Source organism: Scyliorhinus torazame, chromosome 6 (assembly GCF_047496885.1).
Source record: "Scyliorhinus torazame isolate Kashiwa2021f chromosome 6, sScyTor2.1, whole genome shotgun sequence".
Lineage (NCBI taxonomy): Eukaryota > Metazoa > Chordata > Chondrichthyes > Carcharhiniformes > Scyliorhinidae > Scyliorhinus > Scyliorhinus torazame.
Genome location: NC_092712.1, coordinates 198,540,849 through 198,568,156, shown reverse-complemented (window position 1 = coordinate 198,568,156; position 27,308 = coordinate 198,540,849). Strand labels below are relative to the sequence as shown.

Sequence of the window (27,308 nt, the reverse complement as noted above, 5' to 3'; positions counted from 1 at the left end):
AGTGGGATGAGCTGGGGATGGTGCTGGAGGGGTTGTGGTGCCAGGTGCTGAGGAGGGTGAATGCCTCAACCTCATGCTGGGGTTGATACAGCTAAAGGTGGTACATAGAGCGCACCTGATGAAGTTGAGAATGAGCTTGTTGTTTGAGGGGGTGGAATACATCTGTGAACGGTGTGGGTGGGGTCTGGCCAACGTTGTACATATGTTCTGGTCCTGCCCGAAGTTGGAAAAAGTTTGGAGATCATTTTTCAGCATCATGTCGGCGATCTTGAATGTTGATTTGGAACCCAGTCCTCGGGGGTCATGTTTGGGGTATCGGCCTTGCCAGAGCTGCTGATGGGAGCGGGGCAGATGTTTTAGCCTTTGCCTCGCTGATTGCTCGCAGGCGGGACCTGTTGGAGTGATGGTTAGCTTTTCCACTGTATGCCTCGGTGTGGCTGGGGGATCCGAGTTTTTGTATTTGGAGATCAAATTTGTTTTGAGGGTGGCGAATGAGGGGTTCCACAAGAGATGGGGTTTATTTATATTACATTTTAAGAAGTTGGTTACTGTCAGCTGTTTAAGCGGGGGACGACGACAAAGTGGGTCTTTTGTTTCGGGTTATTGGGAGGTGGTGGGTTTGGGCTCTTTGTTGTTTTGCTTTGTTGTGGTGTATAGTTAAAATATTAAAAACCTGAATAAAAATATTGTCAACAAAAAAACTTGAGCATCCATGAGACACTGTGGGGCAGCAGCAGAATTGTAAACAACGACAATCTGTAACCGGGTGACCTGGCATATCTTCCACTCTACCACGTCCATCAAACCAGGGGATCAACTCTGGTTCAATGAAGAGTGCAGGAGTAGCACCAGGCATATCAAAAATTAGATGTCAACCTGGTGAAGCTACAACAGAGGACGACTTGCAAGCCAAACAGTGAAAGCAGCATGCGATAGACAGAACTAAGCCATTTCACAACCAATGAATCAGATTAAAGCTCTGCAGCCCTGCCACATCCAATTTTGAACGGCGGTGGGCAATTAAACAACTAACTGCATGAGGGGCTCCACAAATATCCCTGTCCTCAATGATGGAGGAACCCAGCATATCAGTACAAAAGACAAGGCTTAATCATTCACAACAATCTTCAGCCAGAAGTACCCAGTGGATGAACCATCTCTGCCTCCTCCTGAGGGCCCCAGCAAAACAGATGCCAGCCTTCAACTAATTCGATTCACTCCACATATCAAAATATGGCTGAAGGCATTGGATAATGCAAAGGCCACAGGTCCCAACAACATTCCAGTAATAGTACTAAAGATAAAAGCAAATTACTGCAGATGCTGGAATCTGAAACTAAAGAGAAAATGCTGGAAAATCTCAGCAAGTCTGGCAGCATCTGTAGGGAGAGAAAAGAGCTAACGTTTTGAGTCCGATGACTCTGTCAAAGCTAACATAGAGAAAGTGGGAAATATTTATACTGTGGAGTGAGAATGAAAGATGAGTCATAGCCACAGAAACCCAGGGAAACCGGGTGCTAATGGCCACAGAAACCAAGGGGAAAGAGTGCTAATGGCAGTCCCCAGAGGACAAAAGATGTGAAAGGTCAAACAGCAGGGAAACTAACATCAGAGGATGAACTGTAGGTGCGGGGGAAGCGAAGAGAAAGGTGCAGGAAAGGTGGATAAGATTGGGGGGGGGGGGGGCGGGGGGAGAAATTAAATGTATATTAAGAAAGAAATAGTAAGACAGTTAAAATGAAATGAAAACAAATGGGTCGAGGTGGGGCTGATCATCTGAAGTTGTTGAATTCGATGTTCAGGCCGGAAGGCTGTAGCGTGCCTAACCGGAAGATGAGATGTTGTTCCTCCAGTTTGCGTTGTGCTTCACTGTAACATGCAGCAGGCCAAGAACAGGCATGTGGGCATGTGAGCAGGGTCTTTTGTTAAAATGGCAAGCAACAGGAAGGTCAGGGTCCGGAATGCGCAGACCGAAGATGCTCAGCAAAGCGATCACCCAGTCTGTGTTTGGTCTCAATAGTACGAAAGACTTGTGCTTCAGAACTAGCTGTGCTCTTAGCCAAGCCATTGCAGTATAGCTACATTAGCATCTACCCGATAATGTGAAAAACTGCCCAGGTATGTCCTGTCTACAAAATGCAGGGCAAATCCAACCCAGCCAATTACTGACCAATCAGTCTACTCTAACTCATCAGCAAAATGATAGAAGGGATCATTGACAACTATGAAGCAGAACTCACTCAGCAATCAACTGCTTACTGCTCAGTTTGTGTTCTGCCAGTGCTAGTCCGCTCCTGACCTCATTACAGCCTTACTGAAAAGAAAGAATGTGCAAGGTTATGGGGATAAGGCAGGGGAGTGGGACTTTCAGCGAGCCAGTGGAGACTGGCTGAATAGTCTCCTTCTACACTATAAAATTGTGATAATTCGGGCTCTTGGGTGTACTGAAATTACAGCACAACATAAATTGCATTTTCAGCTTGAATAATATACTTGTGCTATTAATGATCTGATAAATAGGTTTAATTTCATTCAGTTCCTGGTGTTTAATGAAATAACCGAAATGTAAAATGTATACTGCAGTTTGTTAATACTACCCTGCACCTTATTGTAACTTCTACTTGATCATTCATTTCAGTTGTAATATTTTCTTTGTGATTGAGGAAAATTGAAACGTTTAAGCATCTAATATAAGAGCAGCACTGAATAACTTACATAAACTGTATTTTTTTTGAATGAGAAACTGAGGTCAACAATTATGCTCATCTCTATCTGTAGAGTGCACTTGCATTTGAAGAACAGGCCTTCAAAAAATCAAAGGACGATTGATTTTTGTCGACGCTTTGTAAGACTGCATCGTCATTTGTTTTCATAATAGTCAACTAAACTCTTACTTCATCATTCATTACCAGTAATCCAAGCACTAGGGAATTTGTTAAATTGAGCATTGTGTAAATGGTTGTTTTTAATCACCTGTATAAACTAAGTCTTCGTGTTGCATCAACTCAATAACCTTTGCATTAATTACATGGAATAGGAGTGGTACAATACAGAAAATGCAAATTATTTTTATAAAAATGTTTAAATATTTAAGCTAATAAGTATTTAACATTGCAAAATGAATCTGTACTTCCAGTTATCTCAATTTTTCTTTAAAAATTGCTGGAGCAAATATGAAATTTGTTGGGAAAAGCCACTTGAAAATCCTTTGATAAGACACTTTGTACAATACTTGCAGGGCATTCTTGGTTGTTTCAATTGTCTTACAATTTTAAAGATGATAGAAAGATTCCTTTTTTATGTGTTTAAGAAAACAAAATGTCCATTTTGTTTTCTTAAACACATATAAAAAAGGAATCTTTGTGTTTAAGAAAACAAAATGTACATTTTATGTATAAAAGATAAAGATGTATTAAATTTGATTATGGACAACCATCTCAATATTGTAAACTTTTGCCAATGCCTATATTGTTTGTACAATTAAGTGATAGCATATTAAGTGAATACATTTTTTGAATGTTAGTAATTTGATTTGTTTACAAGGGTTTGTGTATTCATAAAAGGATTTTGGTCGGGTGGCACAGTGGTTAGCACTGCTGCCTCACGGCACCAAGAACCCGGGTTCAATCCTGGCCCCGGGTCATTGTGCGTGTGGAGTTTGCACATTCTCCCCGTGTCTGCGAGGGTCTCATCCCCCAACCAAAGATGTGCAAGGTAGGTGAATTGGCTATGCTAAATTGGCCCTTAATTGGGAAAAAAATTATTGGATACGAGGAAAAAATAAAAGGATTTTGGGTGTGAAATTAACATCAGCCGCTTCTATTGCTCATGCCTAATTTTGTGATCATTGGCTCTCTTCTCTACCTACATTCAAGAGGCTGCATTGCAATGACCGTTGTTTCTGATACTATTGTGGTAACTAACTGAATTGAATTGGGATTTTCAGAATTGCATAAATTGATTTAGTTGAAATTATGTTAAAGCAGGAAAGAACCAATTGAGAAAAAGTAAATCGAATCTAATAATTAAAACATTCAAGAGGTTATGTTTGTCTTTGTTGTGCTTGAAGAATGCTCAGTTCCAGTAATGAAGAACAAAAGGGGCAGAGACCTGACCTCACAAACCATGAAGCTCTGGCATTTTTGTGTCCACAACTGGTTGACAATCTGCACCTAAAATATACAGGCACAATATTACTTTAAAATTAGATGGGAGGTAATATGAGTGCAGTTACACTTTTACAGCTTCCCCATGCACCTCACCTATGTTGGTCTTCTCTTTGTGCAAGGTTCCCCCTAAGTACATAATGCCTGTCTAACGCTGAGAATGTTTGAAGTGTCATTTCCCAGAAATGTGATTCTAGTTTATTTTAGAATTGCAATACCATATATTTTAAAATTGTACTGCTAAATAATTGATCTATTGAACTTGTAGTAAGAGGCCATCTAAATGGAAAACTCAAGTCCAAAAAAAATTTGTTTTATCATGTTATCTAAAAGCAATTTTCATACGGTTTAGTTTCTTAGTAACTAAGCAACTGAATAGATTAGAGAATATAAATAGTCATTTGCACCAAATCACGTAATTCCACTGGATTGAATGACAAATTTAGTAGACCTTTGGGTTCGGAGTACAAGCTGGCGCAGAAATTTCATCCTATTGCATGGTTATGAAAATTAGTATCTAAAATTCAGTGCAGCTGGTAATGCAACTTGCTGCTATAATCCGCAAACAGTAAATGCTAATACATTTCTGTGGGAGTACAAGAGTGCTACACCATGTTCCCTATCCGGTTCCTTTCCATTATTACCCTGAATGTTTGCTGCAGATCTCTCCACTTTAAAGAATGCAGAAAGAAAAGAAACACAGGTGGACAAAAAAAAAAAGCACAAACATTCATAACAGATTCACAATCAGCTACAAGAAAATGATACAGGCAGAGTTCAAAATCACTGGAGATCCACTGGTACATTTACAATTGTTTTGTTGTAACATTTCATTAAAAAACATCTCAACAAGAACCAAAAACCTCTACTAACAAGAATAATTACAGTAAATTCAAGGGCTGCTATCAGTTCTAAGCTCTCCCTCATCCCCAGCTGGGCACGTATCCTAATTCCATCACCAGCTGGGCACGTATCCTAATTCCACTATCGTCAACTGGAAACATATCCTAATTCCACCATCGCCAGCTGGGCACGTATCCCAATTCCACCATCGCCACCTGGACACGTATCCTAATTCCACCATCGCCACCTGGACACGTATCCTAATTCCACCATCGCCACCTGGGCACGTATCCTAATTCCACCATCGCCAGCTGGAAACATATCCGAATTCCACCATCGCCAGCTGAGCACGTATCCTAATTCCACCATCGCCATCTGGGCACGTATCCTAATTCCACCATCGCCAGCTGGAAGCATATCCGAATTCCACCATCGCCAGCTGAGCACGTATCCTAATTCCACCATCGCCATCTGGGCACATATCCTAATTCCTTCATTGGCACCAAGTTGATATCCTACAATTCCCTATCGAACACTATCACACAGGATTGCCACCATTAAAGAAGGCTCCACACCACATTTGCAAGGCAACTAAGTGGCAGTAAATGCTACCAAACCAAAATCACCATTATTCCAAGATTAATTCATGTAAATACATTTTTCTGATCAATTTTACACCATTTCCTCTCTCCGATCAGCAACTGATCCATTTCATTGCCTCATCTCTATTTTATAGAGTTATAGGAAATTACACAATACACAAAGAAAAAAAATTGGTGTATACATTTATTTTTTAATTCATTAAGTCTTGGGGGATGGAAAATAAAAAAGGTTGTGTGTTTTGGTTGTTTTAAAATACAGCTGTCTCCTTGTTCACATGCAAAATGATAGTGTGCCTATCTTCATGAAAGCAACCTCTCTTTCACTCTCTGTAACTGCAGGCATTTTTTTGCTTTTTTAATAATACACAATTCTATTTTTTTTCCCTGTCATTACCCACCATCTCGCTCTTTTTATACACATCTTGCACTCAAGCATGCCTTTGGTTCTCTCCCAATATGTATGTTTTTCTTCACCTTTCATTATGTTCACCAATCTGAATGTATGTCAAACTCCTTTTATTGCATAGACTCTTTAATTTTCTAGGCCAGGCCTCACAACTGCAATTGGTAGAGATGTCCATTGTCAGGACTTGAATATGTAATCTTGGCCAACATCCAGTGCAGTATTGAATGATTGCTGTGTTGGTAAATGTACAGTACTTCTGCTGAGACATCAAACCGAAGCTGCTTCTGCCTGTACTAGCAGACAAGATCACATAGCACTTTTTGAAAAGTGGAAATTCTTGTGGTGTCCATGGCAACCTCCCTTTCCTAATATAAAAACATTAACTGATTATTCAGTATTAGTGGAATCACCTAACGTATAAATGGGGCTGGTGTTTTTACATAGTGGGCTAGTTCTGTTCAAAGTGATGCAAGACCATTTTTTCATCTTTCAGGAAGTTTATTATCTTTAGATTCTTCGACGTTGCTTTGGCGGTTTTATTTGTGATACTTCAGCTTCTGTTGTAGAAACGGACAACACCTTGTGAAAGCAACAAGAAAAAAAAAATTAAATGATAAACTTACCTATCAATGTTAGTTTTAAAAATGCTCTAAAGAAAGCAAATATATCTTAATTATTCTTTTAAAATTTGCTTTTCATTACACCCTTCCACACATCATTCTTGCTTAGAAAACACAGGCAAGTAATTTCTTCCAACCCCTACTCCATTCATGAACTAGCCACTGGGATGCATGGAACAGCAGCTGCTGAACACTATTTCAGAACACTAGCCTCCTCTCTCTGCTTGCATGTAAATCCCCATGTGCCACTTGGCGCTTGCTTGCCTATGAAAAAGTGGAGAAGTTGTCACAAGAGAAAAGTACTTAAAAAATTTTTTTTTTTTTTTTTTTTTTTTAAAAAGAGTACCCAATTCATTTTTTCCAATTAAGGGGCAATTTAGTGTGGCCAATCCACCTACTTTGCACATCTTTGGGTTGTGGGGGCGAAACCCAAGCAAACATGGGGAGAATGTGCAAACTCCACACGGACAGTGACCCAGAGCCGGGATCGAACTGGGACCTCAGCGCCATGAGACTGCAGTGCTAACCACTGCACCACCATGCTGCCCCGAGAAAAGTACTTTTATCCCGTTTTCAAACCTCTTTGGCTGTGCAAAAATGAATTTCTGCAAGATTTTCATTTAGTTCTTAAAATATAGAATACATAGAAGTTACAACATGGAAATTGGCTAGGTTGATGATTACCCTATAACTGCAAATAAGCCTGACATTGCCTCTATGTGTCTACATGAGCAATCTGGGTGCAGATAAATCAAATGTGTGGCCTACAAGATTTGGATATGTTAAATTTGTAAGTATAATACACCAGATTAATTAATTGATTTTTACAACTGACCCTCTGCCCAAATGCATCTCTGGCTACATTAATGGCCCTGCTCTAGACGTTACAGCTTTGCATATGTGCATTACCGCAACTGCTCTTGCTCAGTGGCTCTCCGAATTACAGCCATATTTTGAAGCACAAAAGTAAAGGTAATTGTTCTGGTATTTTACTGCCATTTATTGAGCACTTTTAAAAACAAATCCTCACTGAATCAGCTCTAAATTTGCTGTTTCTTTGAATGGATGTTTATGACATCACTACACAAGTCATACTAAAATTTTAAACTTCCCTAATTGAAGGTTCTTAAACAGAAACAGAAAATAGAAACAGGAGGCCATTTGGCCCTTCGAGCCTGCTCCACTCCATTCATTATGATCATCAAGTTTAATACCCTGATCCTGCTCCCCCATATCCTACAATCCCTTTAGCCCCAAAAGCTATATCTAATTCCTTCTTGAAATTGCAATATTTTGGCCTCAACTAGTTTCTGTGGTAGCGAATTCCACAGATTCACCACATTCTGGGTGAAGCAATTTCTCCTCACCCCAGTCCTAAAAGGTCCCCCTTATCCTCAAACTATGACCCCTAGTTCTGGACTCCCCCACCATTGGGAACATTTTTCTGAAGCTACCCAGTCTAATTTTGTAAGTTTCTACGGGTTCCCCTTTCACTCTTCTAAATTTCAATGAATATAATCCTAAGCAAATTTGTCTCTCCTCATATAACAGTCCCGCTGCCATCCAAGGAATCAGCCTGGTAAACCTTTGTTGCACTCTCTCCATAGCAAGAACATCCTTCCTCAGATAAGGACACCAAAACTGCACACTACTCCAGGTGTGGCCTCACCAATGCCCTACACAACTGCAGTAAAACATATCTATTCCGACACTCAAATCCACTCACTATGAAGACCAACATACCATTTCCCATCTTTACTGCCTACTGTACCTTCGCCTTACCTTCAGCAACTGATGCACAATTATCCCAAGGTCTCGAGTATCCACCTCTCAATTTACACCCAATCAAATAATCTGCCTTCTTATTTTTGTACCCAAGGCAGATAACCTCACATTTATCCACATTATCCTGCATCTGCCATGCATGTGCCCACTCACTCCGTTTGTCCAAATCCTGCTGAGGAATCTTTGCATCCTTTAACTTTACATATTAACCTGCTATGGAAGACCTTGTCGAAAGCCTTCGAAAGTCTAAATAAACCACATCCACCGGTTCTCCCTGGTCAACTCTACTAGTTACATCTTCAAAGAATTCTAGTAGATTTGTCAAGCATGATTTTCCTTTTGCAAATCCATGCTGAATTTGCCCGATTACACCATTGCTTTCCAAATGCTGTGCTATGAAATCCTTAATAATGGACTCCAGCAACTTTTCTACTAGCGGCGTTCGGCTTCCTGGTTTACAGAAACATGTGCCAAATATGTACGAATGATGGTTAAATAAGTATATAAATTAAAGTTACAACTCAAAAGGAGGAAAGATACAAGGGTTGGCTTTTCCTGGTGATCGATTGTTTATGCTGATTAAGTCCATTTTACATTAAGGTATATTCTATTGAGATTTGCAGGACATTTGAGTGGAAATCAACATTGGCAATGTCGATCTGAAAATGGGTGCATTGGTTATGTCCCAGGAGATTCCAGGTCAGGAATTGCAGCGGTTCACCACCAGCTTCTGAAGGGCAACTAGGGATGGGCAATAATTGCTGGCCTAACCAGTGCCGCCCACGTCGCATAAATTATTATTATTTTTTTTTAATTGTTCTGGTCACATTTAGCCACCTTGTTCCTAATATTCTAACGTTATATAAAGCATACCTCTGTAAGTTTATTTCTGATCAAAGTAGCAGAGACATTCAAGGAATTATCTCCCATGTCCACCTTTGGTATTTCCGGAAGTTTTGGTCCTATTACCACTGCAGTGGTGTCAGTATCCAATCCATCAAATATATTAATGTTCATTTGTTGATTTATTTTCTTCCTGTCATGCAGTTGAGTAGTCCTGGGAATAAATCTAGAGACACAAGTCCTGACATGAGGGGCCCAGCTTTCTGTTTTTGACATTGGAGAGTCCTTAAAATCATAAGATTTGTCCAAATGCTGGCTGTGAAAGCAAGGTAATTCAGATTCAAAACATGAGTTTTCTGTGTAAAGAGGGATGACTTTTGGTATTGTTTCATGGGATGAAGATATTTGAGAATATTCTTGTCTGATCCTTGATGTTGATGAAGCCACTTGATTGTCTGGTAGTGGTGGAGGCAATAACATTGGGTAACCATACATGGAATCTGTATTCCACTCCTGCTGGTTGGGTTCCAAACTTCCACAATGCTCAGAGTTTTCAGAAGATGCTTCCCTTGTGACATTTGGGAATGTATCTGGTTTTCCAACTTTCTTTTCTGCCTTGTACAGGTCTCTATCTAAAAGGACAAATTTGAAAAGTATGATAAATAAATGTTTGCAAGTTGGCTGCTACAAATTTCCTCAGATATTTACACACGCTGTATGCAACATGGATGACAAACGTCACTGTGAAATGTAACATATCATAACATAAATGATAGTATGGTAAAAATTGGCACTTCTGCATGCCAACATAAACAGACACAACAAAAGGTTCACTATTCTCATTAGATTAAGGATTTTAAGGCTCAGCTGGTAGCAATCTTAAGAGTTCAAATGCTGGTAGATTCCAGCACTGAATTGAAACCGAAGCTGGAGTGCAATACTGGGGTGAGATGTTAAACTGAGGCTGCTCAGCACTCTCAGGTGGATGTAAAATTTCTGTTGCATTGTTTTGAAAAGGAGCAGGGAGTTCCACCCAACACCCTGGCCAATATTTATCCTTCAACCACATAACTAAAATAGACTGATCATTCTCTCATTGCTATTTGTGAGAACTCTGCAAATTGGCTACTATGTTTCAAAAATTGCAACAGCATTTACAGTTAAGTAATGTATTGGTTGTAAAGCGCTTTGAGACATTTGGAGGTGGTACATGAATGCAAGTTCTTCCATTTTCTTTTAGCTAATTTGATGCACTCTATTTGTTAGTGTCATGGATTAAAATAGTGTTACTCACAAACAGAATCATAGACTGATATAGCATTAAAAGTGGTTAGCACTACTGTGTCACAGTGCCAGGGACCTGGGCTCAATTCCGACCTTGGGTGACTTTTAAATTTTTTTTAAAAAAAAGAGTACCCAATTTTTTTTTCAATTAAGGGGCAATTTAGCGTGGCCAATCCACCTAGCCTGCACATCTTTGGGTTGTGGGGGTGAGACCCACACAAACATGGGGAGAATGTGTAAACTCCACATGGGCAGTGACCCAGAGCTGGGATCGAACCTAGGTCCTCAGTGCCGCTAAGCAGAAGTGCTAACCACTGCGCCACCTCTTTGGGTGACTTTGTGTAGAGTTTGCACATTCTCCCAGTGTCTGTGTGGTTTTCCTCTGGGAGCTCTGGTTTCCTCCCACAATCCAAAGATATGCTGGTTAGGTGGATTGGCTATGCTAAATGGTCCCTTAAGTGTCCAAAGGTTAGATGGGATGACAGGGATAGGGCGCGGGCCTAGGTAGGTTATCCTTTCGGAGGGTCGGTGCAGACTCAATGGGCTGAATGGCGTCCTTCTGCACTGTCGGGAATCTATGGAGACAGCCATGTCGTCGATCACAAAAGAAGTACGCACCAAGTCCTACTGCAAATTGCTGACCGATTGTCCTGTTCAAGTATTTATCCTTTTCTCTTTAGAAGTTCAGAATGAATTTACTTCCACGACCTGTCAGGCAGTGCATTTCAGATCACAACTTGCATCACTTTTTTCCTTCACGCCACCTCTAGTTTTAAGACCAATTATCCGAAATATATTTACTCTGGTTACCAAACTTCCTGCCACTGGAAACAGTTCGCCTTTATTTGCTCTATCAAAACCTTTCATGATTTTGCACATTACCAAATCTCCTTAAACTTCTCTGCTCTAAGGAGAAAAATGCAGTTGCTCCCGTAACTGTCTTTCATCGCAAGTACCACTCTAATAAATCCCCATTGCACCTCAAGGAATTCTTGACATTTACCAAGTGCCCAGAATTGGCCCCGAACTCCCAGCTATGGCCTAATTGGTGTTCTATAAAGATTTAGCCAGACTTTCTTGCTTTTGTACCTTGTGCCTCAAGAATTTAGTATGCTTTTAAAAAAAAGTCTTCTCAACTTGTCCTCCCACCTTAAAAAACTTGCGCTCAGGTAGCCCACGTCTCTTTGCTCTTGCACCGCCTTTAAAATTGTATAATTTAGTTAATTGCTTCCCCTCATTCTTCCAGTAAACTTCAGCTGCTGTGTGACTGCCTGTGTGTCCTCTGACTATCCTCCTCACTGGTTTACATTTCCAACAATGCTGGTAGTAGTTGACATAATTTATCTAACATAACATTTTACTAAATATTAAAAATAACTTCAAGATTCCAATTTAATCCAAAGTAAATGAGCTAATTATACTAAACACTAAAATACATTTAATGCATGTTGCTGAAAAAAAGACACTTTCATAGCTTTTCTCCTTGCACTCATCATAACACTTCACAAGAATGCCAATAGTAAAGGGAACGACAACTAAATTGCTTGAGAAGGTGCAGATTGATTGGCAAGTCAACTCTAATTAGTAGAGGCATAGACATGACGAACACAGAGGATAGCCAAACGTCTGTTCAAATTCACACCAGGCAGGTTGACTCTATGATTGGTTCATGCCATGGCAATGTTCTGACCAGCTGTCTCCCAAGTTTTTGTTTAATTGAAAAAGGCACAATACGCGAACATGCCTCTTCTGTCTGCAAAGGTATGTATGGGCTGTGTGTGTAAATATATGTAGCTTCCTGCATGCTTAAGTGAGCCACACTGTGCGCCTGACTGATAATCTTGGTTGGCAGTGCAATTATTAGCACTACAGGATAGTTTAGCACGATTGTCCAATCGTTAATCACACCTACTGTTGGACAGTCTCTGTTTCTGAACCTAAGTGTTGACACCAACGCAGAATTTGTGGCTGAGCAGAGGGCTCTGGATGTGCTCGGCGGCCCAGAGGAAAGGTAGGTCGCCGAGGTGGAGTTTGGCCACGGGCAAGGAAGTGAGACCCCGTTTAGTTGTGGCTCGTGTGTCAACCCCCCCCCCCCCCGCCCCCGTGGTCTAATCATGCGTCTTGTCTGGTGTGATGGGGGGGGGTTCCATCTGGCGACCCCGCCCCCAGCCAGTGCCACAGCCAGAGTCCCCCATGATCTGAGCAGTTCAGACACTAGCTCTTCTCCAGAGACACAGGAGATCCCGGAGCTCGAGTCGGAGGATGACAGTGATTTTCCGACACAGCTGTCTCCAACACTCTCCCAGAGACACTCACCTTGGTTGGGTACTCTAGTGAGGAGGCTCCTGGGACACTTTCTGGTGCTCACCACACAGCTGATCCGGTGCAGCAGGTGGAGGTAGGAACTCCTGAGGGGGTGGACGACTGGCCAACGCCAGGGACGTGCTGCCATCCAGACGGGTTTCTGGAACGGACAGTCCCAATACATCGTGGAGATGTAGTCGCAGAGCCAGGGACTACATGAGGGTTGTCAGTGAGCATCCAGTACCTGCAGGTGCAGTTGGAGGAGCCTAATCGCATGCAGGAGCAGGAGATGGTGCCGACAATGCGTGCCACCCACCCAACACCGCATGGGTAGCGTCCGTGGTGGAGGCATTGGGGGCGACGGTTTTGGCTATGGATCAGCATGCCCCAGGCCTGGGGCATTTTGTGCAGGCGCTGGCCGAGGCCCAAGGCAGGGTTGCCATCTCACAGGCAACCATGTGCCAGAACCACCTGGACCTCACAGCGGCGCTGCAGACCATGGCTGGGAGGGTTGGCAACATTGCCCAGGCGCTGGCCGACGTGGCACAGGCACAGAGGGTGGTGGCCCAGTCCCTGGCTGATGTGACACAGGCCCAGAAGGTGGTGGCACAGTCAGTGGGTGATGTGGCGCAGTCCCAGACAGAGATGGTCCACTCTATTGCTCCATGGCTGCAAACGTGCAGACCCTGGGTCAAGACAGCAACGGGGTCTCCAGGACTGGCAGCGGCAGGTGGCGGGGGAGCCTCAGGGGATAGCTCCACTTGTACCCCCATCCCATGGAGTAGCCAGGTGAGCATCGGGCACCCCAAGGGAGGAGGACGTGATGTGGCCCTTGCCGGTGACTGCTGTAGGGAACACTGCAGCACCTTGGACTCCCCCGTGTGTCCCTGGTGCCTCTGGTGGGCAGCAGGCAGCACCACGCCACCTGGGACACCCGAGCAGCAGCCGGGCCCATCCAGGCTGATGGCCCAGAAGACGCCCGCAACGGGGCCCAAGTCACAGGGCAGGAATCACAGCAGGTCGTCTCCACTCCTGCTGTACCATCTGTGGAACCACCTAGACGTAGCGTTAGGGCCCGTAAGGCCAGAAAGTTAGACACCAGTTAAGATGGCACGCGTGCAGGGCACAGTTTAGTTATAGGGCTAAGGCTTGGAATTTAGACATAGACTATTTTCTAAATGGGGAAATGCTCAGGAAATCAGGAGCACAAAGGGACTTGGGAGTCTGTGCTCACGATTCTCTTAAGGTTTTAGGTGCAGGTTCAGTCGGCAGTTAGGAAGGCAAATGTTAGCATTCATATCGAGAGGGCTAGAATACTAAGACCAGGGATGTACTTCTGAGGCTCTAGTCAGACCCCATTTGGAATATTGTGAGCAGTTCTGGGCCCCGTATCCAAGGAAGGATGTGCTGGCCTTGGAAAGGGTCCAGAGGAGGTTCACAAGAATGATCCCTGCAATGAAGACTTCAGGTCCTGGAGCAGGCCACAGGCTGCAGGGTTGCTGGGAGAGGTGAGTGCAGATTTAATAGAGCTTAGTTTACAGGTCGAGTGGCAGTTGGAGACTTTACTTCCTGGAGCGGACCTATTGACTCATTGGAAATCAGGCAGGGTACAAAAGGTGTGGCAGGAGTGCCTTTAGACATGGAGTGCTGATTGGAACAGAGTGCATCTGAGTTTAGGTGAGTAACTGAGTTTGGGTGAGTGGCGAGAGAGGGCTGTGTTTTTGTTGGTGTTCGGGTTTATCCTTGAGGTTCTATAAAAACAAATTTTTTTTAAAAATTATTTAAATTAATTAACTAGTTGAATATGGCTGGACAGGTGATGTGCTGTTGCTGTATGATGATGGAACTGGTGGATCCCATTGAGACCGTCAGTGACCACATCTGCAGCAAGTGTTGGCTGCTCGAGGAACTTCGGCTCAAAATTGATGAGCTGCACACACTGCGGCACATCAGGGAGGGGGAAAATTACCTGGATGCTTTGTTTCAGGAGGCAGTCACACCCGGTAGAATAAGTACTGTTAATTCAGTCAGTGGTCAGGGACAGAGTGGTGTGACTGCAAGGGAGGTAGGTAGGGGGATCCTGAGTTTAGGAGTTGAGGAGCCTCAGCCCTTGACCAACAGGTATGAGGTACTTGCTCCCTGTGTGGATGAGGAAGAGGGCTGTAGGGAGGATGCGTTGACTGACCACTGCACCGTGGTACAGGAAGCCATCAAGAGGGGGGAGCAAAAAGACAAGTGGTAGTTGTAGGGGATTCTATAATTAGGGGAATTGATGGCATCCTTTGTAAACCAGATCGTGAGTCCCGCATGGTATGTTGCCTGCCCGGTGCCAGGGTGAGGGACATCTCTGATCGGCTTGAAAGGATTTTGGAGAGGGAGGGGGAGGATCCAGTTGTTGTGGTCCACATTGGGACTAACAACATAGGTAAGACTAGGAAAGAGGACCTGTTTGGGGATTATCAAACACTAGGGACTAAATTAAAGAACAGGTCCTCCAGGGTTATAATCTCTGGATTACTACCCGAGCCACGTGCCAATTGGCATAGGGTTGAGAAAATTAGAGAAGTTAACACGTGGCTAAAGGAGTGGTGCAGGAAAGATGGATTCCATTTCATGGGGCATTGGCATCAGTACTGGGGCAGGAGGGACCTGTACCGTTGGGACGGTCTTCACCTGAACCATTCTGGGACCAGTGTTCTAGCGAATAGGATAAATAGGTTGGTCACAAGGACTTTAAACTAGCAAGTTGGGGGGAAGGGAAGGGTAAAGCTATGGACAGTATAATGGATAATGGAGAGCAAGGCAGCAGGTTATGTGACAGGTTATGTCGAGATATGGGTTCAAAGACAAGGAAAATTAGGAGAAAGGATAAGAGGAAAAATAATTTGAGAAAAGTTACTGATCAAGGTGTTAGGATTCATAACAAAGACATAAAAAACAGCATAAGTGTACTTTACCTGAATGCTCGTAGTATACGGAATAAGGTGAATGAGTTGATGGCGCAAATCATCGTAAATGACTATGATTTAGTGGCCATTACTGAAACATGGTTAAAAGATGGTCACGACTGGGAGTTAAATATCCAAGGGTATCAGACAATACAAAAGGATAGAATGGACGGTAAGAGCGGTGGTGTACCTTTGTTGTTTAAGGATGGCATCCGGGCAATAGTAAGGGATGATATTGGTGCTATGGAGGACAAGGTTGAATCAATTTGGGTGGAAATCAGGAATAGTAAGGCGAAAAGTTCACTGATAGGAGTAGTCTATAGGCCACCAAATAGTAACAGGATGGTAGGGCAGGCAATAAGCAAAGAAATAACGGATGCATGTAGAAATAGTACAGCGGTTATCATGGGAGATTTTAATCTGCATGTCGATTGGTTTAACCAGGTTGGCAAAGGCAGCCTTGAGGAGGAGTTTATAGAATGTGTCCGGGATAATTCCCTGGAACAGTATGTAATGGAACCTACAAGGGAACAAGCGGTCCTAGATCTGGTCCTGTGTAATGAGGCAGGATTGATTAATGATCTCATAGTTCGGGATCCTCTTGGAAGGAGCGACCACAATATGGTGGAATTTAAAATACAGTTGGAGGATGACAAGGTAAATTCAAACACTAGTGTTTTGTGCTTAAACAAAGGCGATTACAATGGGATGAGAGAAGAACTAGCTAAGGTAGACTGGGAGCAAAGACTTCATGGTGAAGCAGTTGAGGAACAGTGGAGAACCTTCCGAGCGATCTTTCACAGTGTTCAGGAAAGGTTCATTCCGACAAAAAAGAAAGACGGTAGAAAGGGGAAAAATCCACCGTGGATATCTAAGGAGGTGAGGGAGAGTATCAAATTGAAGGAAAAAACATACAAAGTGGCAAAAATTAGTGGGAGACTAGAGGACTGGGAAGTCTTTAGGGGACAACAAAAAGCTACTAAAAAAGCTATAAAGAAGAGTAAGATAGACTATGAAAGTAAACTTGCTCAGAACATAAAAGCAGATAGTAAAAGCTTCTACAAATATATAAGACAAAAAAGAGTGGCTAAGGTAAATATTGGTCCTTTGGAAGATGAGAAGGGAGATTTAATAATAGGAGACGGGGAAATGGGAGATAGGAGACTGAGGAGCTGAACAGGTTTTTTGGGTCAGTCTTCACAGTGGAAGACACAAATAACATGCCAGTGACTGATGGAAATAAAGATATGATAGGTGAGGACCTTGAGACGATTGTAATCACTAAGGAGGCAGTATTGGGCAAGCTAATGGGGCTAAAGGTAGACAAGTCTCCTGGCCCTGATGGGATGCATCCCAGAGTGTTAAAAGGAGGACCTTGAGATGATTGTAATCACTAAGGAGGCCGTATTGGGCAAGCTAATGGGGCTAAAGGTAGACAAGTCTCCTGGCCCTGATGGGATGCATCCCAGAGTGTTAAAAGAGATGGCTAGGGAAATTGTAAACGCACTAGTGATAATTTATCAAAATTCACTAGACTCTGGGGTGGTCCCAGAGGATTGGAAAGTAGCAAACATGACACCACTGTTTAAAAAAGGAGGTCGGCAGAAAGCGGGTAATTATAGGCCGGTAAGCTTAACTTCGGTTGTAGGGAAAATGCTGGAATCTATCATTAAGGAGGAAATAGCGGGGCACCTGGAGGGAAATTGTCCCATTGGGCAGACGCAGCATGGGTTCATAAAGGGTAGGTCGTGTCTTGACTAATTTGGTAGAATTTTTTAAGGACGTTACCAGTGCAGTAGATAACGGGGAGCCAATGGATGTGGTATATCTGGATTTCCAGAAAGCTTTTGACAAGGTGCCACACAAAAGGTTGCTGCATAAACTAAAGATGCATGGCATTGAGGGTAAAGTGGTAGCATGGGTAGAGGATTGGTTAGCTAACAGAAAGCAGAGAGTGGGGATAAATAGGTGTTTCTCTGATTGGCAACCTGTAACTAGTGGGGTCCCTCAAGGATCAGTGTTGGGCCCGCAGTTGTTCACAATTTACATAGACGATTTGGAGTTGGGGACCAAGTGCAATGTGGCAAAGTTTGCAGACAACACTAAGATGAGTGGTAAAGCAAAAAGTGCAGAGGATACCAGAAGTCTGCAGAAGGATTTGGATAGGTTAGGTGAATGGGCTAGAGACTGGCAGATGGAATTCAATGTTGCCAAGTGTGAGGCTATCCATTTTGGGAGGAATAACAGCAGAATGGATTATTATTTAAACGGTAAGATGTTAAAACATGCTGCTGTGCAGAGGGACCTGGGTGTGCTGGTGCACAAGTCGCAAAAAGTTGGTGCGCAGGTGCAACAGGTGATTAAGAAGGCTAATCGAGTTTTGTCTTTCATTGCTAAGAGGGATGGAGTTCAAGACTCGGGAGGTTATGCTGCAATTGTACAAGGTGTTGGTGAGGCCACATCTGGTTCAGTTTTGGTCTCCTTACCTGAGAAAGGACATATTGGCACTGGAGGGAGTGCAGAGGAGATTCACTAGGTTGATCCCAGAGTTGAGGGGAATAGATTATGACGAGAGGTCGAGTAGACTGGGACTGTACTCATTGGAGTTTAGAAGGATGCGGGGGGATCTTATTGAAACATATAAAATTATGAAGGGAATAGATAGGATAGATGCGGGCAGGTTGTTTCCACTGGTCGGGGAAAGCAGAACTAGGGGGAATAGCCTCAAAATAAGGGGAAGTAGATTTAGAACCGAGTTTAGGAGGAACTTCTTCACCCAAAGGGTTGTGAATCTCTGGAATTCCTTGCCCAGTGAAGCAATTGAGGCTCCTTCTTTAAACGTTTTTAAGAAAAAGATAGATACCTTTCTGAAGAATAAAGGGATTCGGGGATATGGTGTACGGGCCGGAGAGTGGAGCTGAGTCCACAAAGATCAGCCATGATCTCATTGAATGGCGGAGCAGGCTCGAGGGGCCAGATGGCCTACTCCTGTTCCTAGTTCTTATGAAGAGCTTGTTGTTAGAGGAACGGTTGAGGACTCTGGGTCTGTACTCGTTGGAGCTTAGAAGGATGAGGGGGGGGGGGATATCTTATTGAAACTTACAGGATACTGCGAGGCCTGGATAGTGGACGTGGAGAGGATGTTTCCACTTGTAGGAAAAACTAGAAGCAGAGGACACAACCTCAGACTAAAGGGACGATCCTTCAAAACAGAGATGAGGAGGGATTTCTTCAGCCAGTGGTGAATCTGTGGGACTCTTTGCCACAGCAGGCTGTAGAAGCCAAATCATTGAGTGTCTTTAAGACAGATGGATAGGTTCTAGATTAATAAGGGAATCAGGGGTTATGGGGAGAAGGCAGGAGAATGGGGATGAGAAAAACATCAACCATGATTGAATAGCGGTGCAGACTCGATGGACCGAGTGGCCTAATTCTGCTCCTGTGTCTTATGGTACAAATCTGTAAATATTTGTTCACATTAAACACTTGTTACCACTGTTACAACCTGCCTTTGTGCTCTGGCAGATGGGTGTGAGGGGTAGGCTGGTCTGGGATAGCCACAGAGAGGTGGGGAAAAAGAGAATGGGCAGACGTTGTGAGCGGCCTGCCCCCCCCCCAGGAATTTGATGGCACCGTGTGATTGCAGTACTTTCATTAAGGGGGGCTATTGTTACAGTTGTCGGCTGGAACTTCATCTTTTGTTGATAAATGTGTTGGTCTTGTTTAGGCCTGTGATTTTGTGATATAAAAATGTTACAGCTCAATAAAAATATTTTTAAAAAATAGACGTAATGGCCAGCCTGATCACATGATTATTTGCGTATATTGTTAAAAACTCAAGAACATTAGCACTGCTGCCTCACGGCACCGAGGTCACAGGTTCGATCCTGGCTCTGGGTCACTGTCCGTGTGGAGTTTGCACATTCTTCCCGTGTTTGCATGTGTTTCGTCCCCAGTCCAAATATGTGCAGGCTAGGCGGTTAAATTGCCCCTTAATTGGAAAAAATGAATTGGGTACTCTAAATTTATTTTTAAAAACTCAAGAACATTTAAGCATAGTAGAAGCTACATATATTCACACACAGGGCCTGGTCCTTTATATACAGAAGGAACATGTCTACCAATTGTGCCATTTTCAATTAAACAAAAGCTTGGGGGACAGCCGTTCCCTGGTTCATTCCTTATGGACGTTGACCAGTGTCCACTTGTCAACCAGAAGGAGCGTGTCCATGCATTATAGCCTTTTCAACTAACAAACATTTGGAAGATTGCCATTCCCGGTTTCATTCCCCATGATAATGCCTTGGCTAATCAGAGTCTACTTGCTAACCAATCAACACTTTTCTGGTGTAGTATAGATTGTTGTTGCCGTTACTATTCATATTCTTGCAATGTGTCCCGGTGAGCAAGATGAAAAGCTTCAACAACATGTCTTTTTTAAGCAATACTGTCCACAACACGATAGATGCTACATCTTGATTAATGTGCTATGAATTTAAGAGTAGGAAAGTAGCGGTCAGTTTTGAAATAACAAATTAATGTTTTATTTCAGATATCATTATCCAAAAGAAGCTAGCATAAATTACCAAGAAATTCTTGTAAGATGAGGCAACAAACAGGGGGTGGCATAATGGTTAGCACTGCTGCATCACAGTGGAGAAGACCCGGGTTCGATCCCGGCCCCAGATCACTGTCTGTGTGGAGTTTGCTCCCCGTGTCTGCATTGGTCTCACCCCCATGAGGCATCAAACATTAATGTAAAATGCTTGTGTAGCCTTTTTTTTTTAAAAAAACATTCTTAAAAGTTTTATATTCTAAACTGAAGTATTCCCTTGATTCAGTGCTTTGCATTGTAATTGCTTATATATAGGTCTTGAGCCACTATATTGGCCCACTAAGATCAACATTTTGAACAGCTCTGGAGTACAAGCTTCCCAGTTGTTTAGCTATTGGATGGAACCATAGAGATTAGGTCAATTTCAGTTTCACCTTTTTTTTGCCTTGTCAGCTGGAGAAGTGAAAGGGACACTTAAAACCTATGATCAACCGCCTTAATTAGGGTTAGGGGGATAAAAAAACAGCTTTCTCATTCTGCTATCCATCAGGCAATTGTTGTTTGTAATTGTGTCCCAGGTAGAGGTCAAGCCTTCAAAAGGATGTCAAAGACATTCTCAGCAAATTTCCATTTTATAGCATGCAAATATTTTCCTCTGTTGCAGTATTTTCAATTTTATAGGTTCAGAGAAGTGGGAAAATCTGCTCCAGCTCTCTAGATGTGGCAAGTGCATCTGACCAACTGCTCCAAAAAGATCTCTGCACTTATGGATTTCCTATTGCATTACTCTCAAAGTCAATAAAACGTATTAGATCAAAAAAACACAGTGGTGTATTGTTGATGCTAGGATGCTCTTTAAATGGCACAATTGCAACAAGTGCTGTGAAAAGAAACATTGAATTCAATTGCAGGTTACTTGCTGTTGCTGAAAGAAGTTTGTAAATCAATAACTGGTCCTTTGGGGAGTCTTTGCACATATGACTCTTCCAAGTATTCCGAATTCATAGATACAACAACTTATTTTTTAAGTACTGAAACACCTAAAATTGTAATCAAACTGTTTGAAGCATGCAAACTTTAATGCTTTGCTATGGAAACATTCTTTCTAAATTGAAAAGAATAACTGCATTTTCATGTTAAGAAATAAATAAACTACTTTTTGGGTTTGTTGTAAATTGGCAAAAGAAGTTATAAAAATGAAAAAACATTCTGTGCACAAACCTTTGTTACTTGTTACCCTCATTATGTATCTTCTCCGCTCCTTTAATTTTTCTCTGGTATCCTCTACTGTTTCAAACTCTGGAGCATAACACACGTGAAGCAAACTACCAAAGAAACTTCGCTCATCCTGTTTGCGTTTTGCTATTCTGAGAATGGTTGAAACATACAGTTGAATACCATTGTTACGTACTGAAGTTTACTTTTATATAACAGAACTTTGTTTATAGAAAATAAAATTACAGAAATAATGACATTAAATTGTGTTTTCAGGAAAACATACAAATTGGTGACATATCTCTGTACCTCCCTCCAGGTTATGCTGCAGTAACATTTTTACAAAAACATTCTTAAACAGTCTCAAACTAAAAATACAGAATGATAAGATGTCTAATACAAGTCATAATACAGCAACCCACTTGTACAATTCTCACCTTTTTAGAAGATTCCCAGTGAAACTAAAGATATGGTTAAAATGACCAGATTTGAGATCTTGAGTTTTGTCAATCTTGTACTTTAATTGTACCAAGTAGCAACTCTAAATTATTTTTCAATGGATGTTGGTTGTACCTGGCAGATGCTGCATTCATAATGAAAACTAACCATATTTCTTTCAAAATTATGTAAAAGTGATACATACAACTAAAGATTGCATAACCTTTACTTGCATGATTTTCAAGTACACATAAAATTTTAGACTACACACAAAATTGAACTGCAGACTAAGGTTTCACACCACCCAGTGGTCAATTTACTGCCTTGAATGAAAAAGCATATTGTATAGTATTCTTAAAATACTTCAATTCTTCATGTTTCAGACACAGAAGTTAAAAAAAAAGTGTTACTTTGGCTCATCTCTTAAGAAAATAAGTGAGATACAAAAGCACTTGAGCGCTGTTAAGATGCAAAAGTAAAACATGCTTAATCGTTTTCATGCTGAGAAAGTTATCCCAGTTCATTACCTCGCACTCTGTAATCTTTGGTATTTAATATGATAAACTTCGGTGAATTCCTCGGCCGGGTACTCATGCAACACAAAATACTCTTCAATGGTTCCATATAAAGCAAAAAGCTCAATCAGCTCCTTCATGACTCCCACAGCTGGCACTCCTTGTACTAGCAGATGTCTCGATTCCAGATTTATTGTGTACACCTAGATCATTGTTAAACGTTATTATTGGGAGGAAAACATAAAGCTGATCACCTAATAATTGTTAATGTTATTGCATTGTTTTGGAGTGATAATGTAGTCAGGCAACAAAACAGAAGCCAGCATTATTTACACTTACTGGGTTTTTTCTTTAATGTCTGACAAATAATCACGTATAACATAATTGTATTTAACTCTGTGAAACAATATCACACTCCAAATAAATTACATTTTTATTTTAACCATTGAATTAATTTTGTTTTACAATACTCCGAGTGCTCCAATTAGAGACTATTGGAATGAAGCACAACCAAGAATTAAACTTGAGAAAGAAGGAAAAAAAAAAAATTTGTAAAGTATTTTTCACAACCTTAGGGCATCCCAAAGTGGTTCACCGCTAGCAAAATACTTATGAAATGGAATTGTGTGCTGTAGGGCAGCAAAATCCCACAAGCAGTACCTTGATAATATGTTCTGGTGATGTTGGTTGATCAGCACATCTTGGTTTGGCTGAGAATTCCATTGCTCTCCTTCAAATACTGCCATTATATCCTCTACAACTATCAGAGGGCAGGGTTGGCTGAAAGCTTCACCTGAAAGACAGCCGGCCGGATTCTCCGTTCCTGAGACAAAGTGTTGATGCCGGGGCAGGATTCGTGGACAGCAAAACTGACGCCGCACCTGGACCGATTCAGCAACAGTTGAGGGGCTAGGACCGGCGCCACATGGAAAACGAACGCTTCCATTGGAAAACGGATTTGCCGGGGTCAGGACTGACACTCGAGAGGCTGACAAGCTGCAACCATACATTAGTACTTCACTTCCCACACACACTCATCACAGCCAACAAGATGGCACTGGTTGCGCTGGAGCGCGCCTAACCTGTTGAAGGGTCTGCTGGGGCCAGAGGGCACCGGGGGGGGGGGGGGGGGGGGGGGAGAGAACGGGACGACGACACTCATACGACCCATGGCACTAAGTTCACAGTGGGCAGTCACCAGCATGCGCAGCTGCATGGCTGCCTTGCGGTCTGCGGCAATGGTGTTCCGTGCCATCCACCCTGTCCCCACAGCCCACTTCCTGGCCACCCCCCGCTACTCTCCCTGCTTCTGGCAGAAGCCCCCCCACCCCCCACACACGACAGCACCTGTTATCGCAATTTTTAAAAGCACAAGTGAACCTCGCCGGCGGGAATCCACTCGGTGTAGGTGGAGAATACCGGGACAGGCCCACTAACTATGCAAGCGGCATTTACTGTTCGTGCGGAATGAAGCACATCGATGCCACTATCGAGGCACCAGAGAATTGCGATTTGGCGTGAACCTGGCACCCGCCATAATTCCGCCATCAAAATCTTTCTCGATTTTGGCATTGGCCGGCAGAGAATCCCGCCTAGCATCTCTGACATCACTTGCACTTGAGAGTCAGCTTTGTTTAGGACTTTGGTTGTACTTAATAATAGTGAGGCTGTCAGCACCCACTGTTATCAGAGGGAAAAAGCCGAGCACTGCTGCCTCACTGCGCCGTTGTCCCAGGTTTGATTCGATTCTGGGTCACTGTCCGTGTGCAGTTTGCACATTCTCCCCACCATTGCATGGGTTTCGCCCCCACAACCCAAAGATGCGCAGAGTAGGTGGATTGGCCACGCTAAATTACCCCATAATTGGAGAAAATGAATTGGTACACTAATTTTTTTTTTTTTTTTAAATCAGAGGGGATAACTGAAAGCAACTTATGACATTGGAGGAGGATGGTGTGGTCAACTGGGTCAAATACCTCTGTCATAGTCACATAGGACACCATTTGTGATTCCATAAAAGCCATTTTTGGCATGGTCTCATTGGAGGGATTCAAACATGAAGCAACAGGAAAGAGGAGCACAAGATGTGGGCGGCAACAGCACTCCAAGGACTTGAGAAAGAAAGATTAAAGATGGCCTTGTAGCTTGCACGGACAGGGACTCCACGGTTCTTTTGAGTAAAGGGGTGATGATGGTAGATTCAAAGAAAGAGTAATAGTATCCAAGGAAGGAGAAATTTAATTGTGTCAACTAACGGATTGGGTCACTGTCTGTGTGGAGTCTGCACGTTCTCCCCGTGTCTGCGTGGGTTTCCTCCCACACTCCAAAGATGTACAGGTTAGGTGGATTGGCTATGCTAAATTGCCCTTAGTGTCCAAAAAAGGTCAGGTGGGTTTACGGGGATAGGGTGGAGGTTTGGGCTTGGGTAGGGTGCTCTTTCCAAGGGCCGGTGCAGACTCGATGGGCCGAATGGCCTCTTTCTGCACTGTAAATTCTATGATAACAGAAGAACCAATGAGGGAAGTTTAATGATCAGCAATTTATTGGGGATAGGGTTGAGAAAGCAAGAAACAGGATTGAAGATCAAAGTGAGCTCAGAGGGTTGAGGAGTTTAAATGGAACAAGAGATTAAGGGGGTATTGGAGCACAGGGGTGAAGGAGCATGATGAGATCGAGATTGAAATCAGTGAGGATAATAAAAGTTGCAGCTTGGTTCAAAGGCAAGACAGGAAAGCAGTGAAACTATCTTGGTCAAATAACTGGCATAGTACTTGGTTGGCTGATTAATGAGCAAGATTTTAAATGATAGGCGAGATGCTCACAAGACAAAATATTGCCAGAAGAGTAGAACAGACCAAGGTGTGATACTATAATTTGGTGATACTATCATTGCAGTGGTACGGGCATGGAGAGCGGTGGTTATAGCCAGATAGAACCTTCAACCAAGTTTCCATTCAGGCCATGATGTTGGCACGATCATCCACAATGAGTTAATAGATGGTAAAGTGAATGGACATTCCAAGGTGAGAGGGGTAGTAGTAGCTGATCTGCCAGAGTCCAGAGGTCACCCCTGGGAGGGTGTTAGACAGCAAGGAGATCAGAAGAACATCACCCAGCAGGTTTGCTAGGCAGGAAGGTCAGCGAGAGAGTAGATTAGGACAATTTGGGGTTGCTCCACATAGAGTTGGTGACAAGTGCCCAATATCCTTTGGACGATTCCAAGAGAGAGACATGGAAGCTGTAGGATTACCTCAAAAGGAGTTACGCCTCATGAAAGTAGGAAGTTCAAGGGGTACTGAAGGTTTAGGTTAGGGATACGGGAGCAAGAGTCGGCCATTTGGTCCCTCGAGCCTGCTCCACCATTCAACTTCTACCTCAACACCAATTTCCCACACCATCCCCAAATCCTAACACGACACCAATTTCCCACACCATCCCCAAATCCCTTTATGTTTTTAATATCTAGAAATCTATTAACCACAGTCTTGAATATAGTCACTAGCTTTCGGAGCGCTGCTCCTTCCTCACCTGAGGAAGGAGCAGCGCTCCGAAAGCTAGTGACATCGAAACAAACCTGTTGGACTTTAACCTGGTGTTGTAAGACTTCGTACTGTGCTCACCCCAGTCCAACGCCGGCATCTCCACATCTTGAATATAGTCAGCTGAGCCTCCACAACCCTCTGGGTAGGAATTCCAAAGAATCATCACCCTTTACATTATATTGCATCTGCAATGATCTTGCCCACTTGCCAGTCTAAATCCCCATGAAATCCTTTTTGCATCCTCCTCACAATTCAGATGTCCACTTAATTTTGTGTCATCGGCAGATAGGCCTGTTTATATAGGGATTATTTGGTGTAGATTTAGCTGGCAGTAAATGGTAGCGAGGAGACAACGTCCAAGGTCCTGGGACGGGGTAAAATTAAAGTAAATATATCCAGAAGTGTTTATACATATAGTGTTGCACATGTCAGTATTTCGAAGGGAAATTAACAAACAGAAGGTGTGGAGAATCAGTTACACGGCAGGGGAAAAAAATGAAGTTGGAACTCACCATCAGATCCCACAGCATCATTTTATTCTTCGGTGCATACGAGCATCACTGGCTCGGCAAACAGTCGTTGCCCAGAATGCGCAAAGACGGAGTAACAATCTTTTCTGGCGGGGAATCCAACACAAAGCAATTCTTCCCATTCAAATTTGGCCGTGAAATCAAAAAGCATTTGCCAAGACAAAGTGGAGATCTTGCACAGGCTCAATCTCTTGAGGAGAAAGCGGTAAGTAGCTTCAGAGGTGATCCAACGCCCCCCCCCCAAATATCCGCAACTTTCCACAAGAAGTTTGGGGGGGGGGGGGGGGGGGGACAGCCATGTGGGAAGGACAATCCTAATACAAATTACATTGAACTTAATCAAGAGACACAACAGTCTTCCCAAGCTGGTCTGCGCGGCCGTGACTGAAAACCAGGAGACAATCCCTCCCCGGAACTGTACCAAACACCACATACTCAGACAACACTTACTTTGACAGCCCTCAGCCGTCGACCCTCTCGGTACTTGGGCCGGGTGAAGCAGACGTTTCCTTGTTGATGGTGTTTCAACACCTCCGGGCCTTGAGCAGCCATCTTCAAAGCCGGGGGCAGGAAGGCAGGCGCCCGCAGACCCACCCCGACCGTTCGACGGCACAGCCCTTTGGGGAAGCCCCGCCTTCCTCCCGCCAGCGCCAATTGGGAGACCCGCTCCCTCTCCTCGGGCAGTGATAGACCGGCTGGCTTGTCAATCAAA

The 27,308-nt window shown here is 43.2% G+C and overlaps 2 protein-coding genes across 6 annotated transcripts in view; one reads left to right on the top strand and one right to left on the bottom strand.

The window, feature by feature from the left end:
- Positions 1 to 21,835, top strand: part of clxn (calaxin) — an 88,849-nt gene extending 67,014 nt beyond the window's left edge. For 2 of the 4 annotated variants that reach the window (XM_072509286.1, XM_072509285.1), the window contains one exon: positions 21,038 to 21,835. In XM_072509286.1, the coding sequence (XP_072365387.1) occupies positions 21,038 to 21,298 (261 nt within the window). In that variant the 3' untranslated portion in view covers positions 21,299 to 21,835. Of the gene's footprint in view, positions 1 to 2,778; positions 4,046 to 21,037 lie in introns of those variants that run through there. The other 2 variants (XM_072509288.1, XM_072509287.1) reach the window with 1 other exon arrangement.
- Positions 5,783 to 27,306, bottom strand: rbm48 (RNA binding motif protein 48). 2 transcript variants are annotated; one of them, XM_072509282.1, is made up of 5 exons: positions 27,047 to 27,306; positions 22,537 to 22,727; positions 21,578 to 21,723; positions 9,296 to 9,897; positions 5,783 to 6,596 (listed from the first exon to the last, which is right to left on the bottom strand). In XM_072509282.1, exons 1-5 carry the CDS (start codon positions 27,146 to 27,148, stop codon positions 6,525 to 6,527), a joined length of 1,113 nt encoding a protein of 370 aa, XP_072365383.1. In that variant the 5' UTR covers positions 27,149 to 27,306; the 3' UTR covers positions 5,783 to 6,524. The 2 variants fall into 2 exon arrangements, with proteins under 2 accessions (XP_072365383.1, XP_072365384.1); XM_072509283.1 differs by lacking the exon at positions 27,047 to 27,306 and adding an exon at positions 26,579 to 26,855.
- Between the last annotated feature and the right edge of the window lie 2 nt (positions 27,307 to 27,308).

Coding starts and splice junctions, on each gene's coding strand:
- rbm48 (XM_072509282.1), bottom strand. CDS start 27,148: ATGGCTGCTCAAGGCCCGGAGGTGTTGAAACACCATCAACAAGGAAAC. Junction 21,724..22,536: donor CAAAGATTACAGAGTGCGAG/GTAATGAACTGG, acceptor AACCATTCTCAG/AATAGCAAAACGCAAACAGG. Junction 9,898..21,577: donor GAGGGTAACAAGTAACAAAG/GTTTGTGCACAG, acceptor TTGTCCTTTTAG/ATAGAGACCTGTACAAGGCA.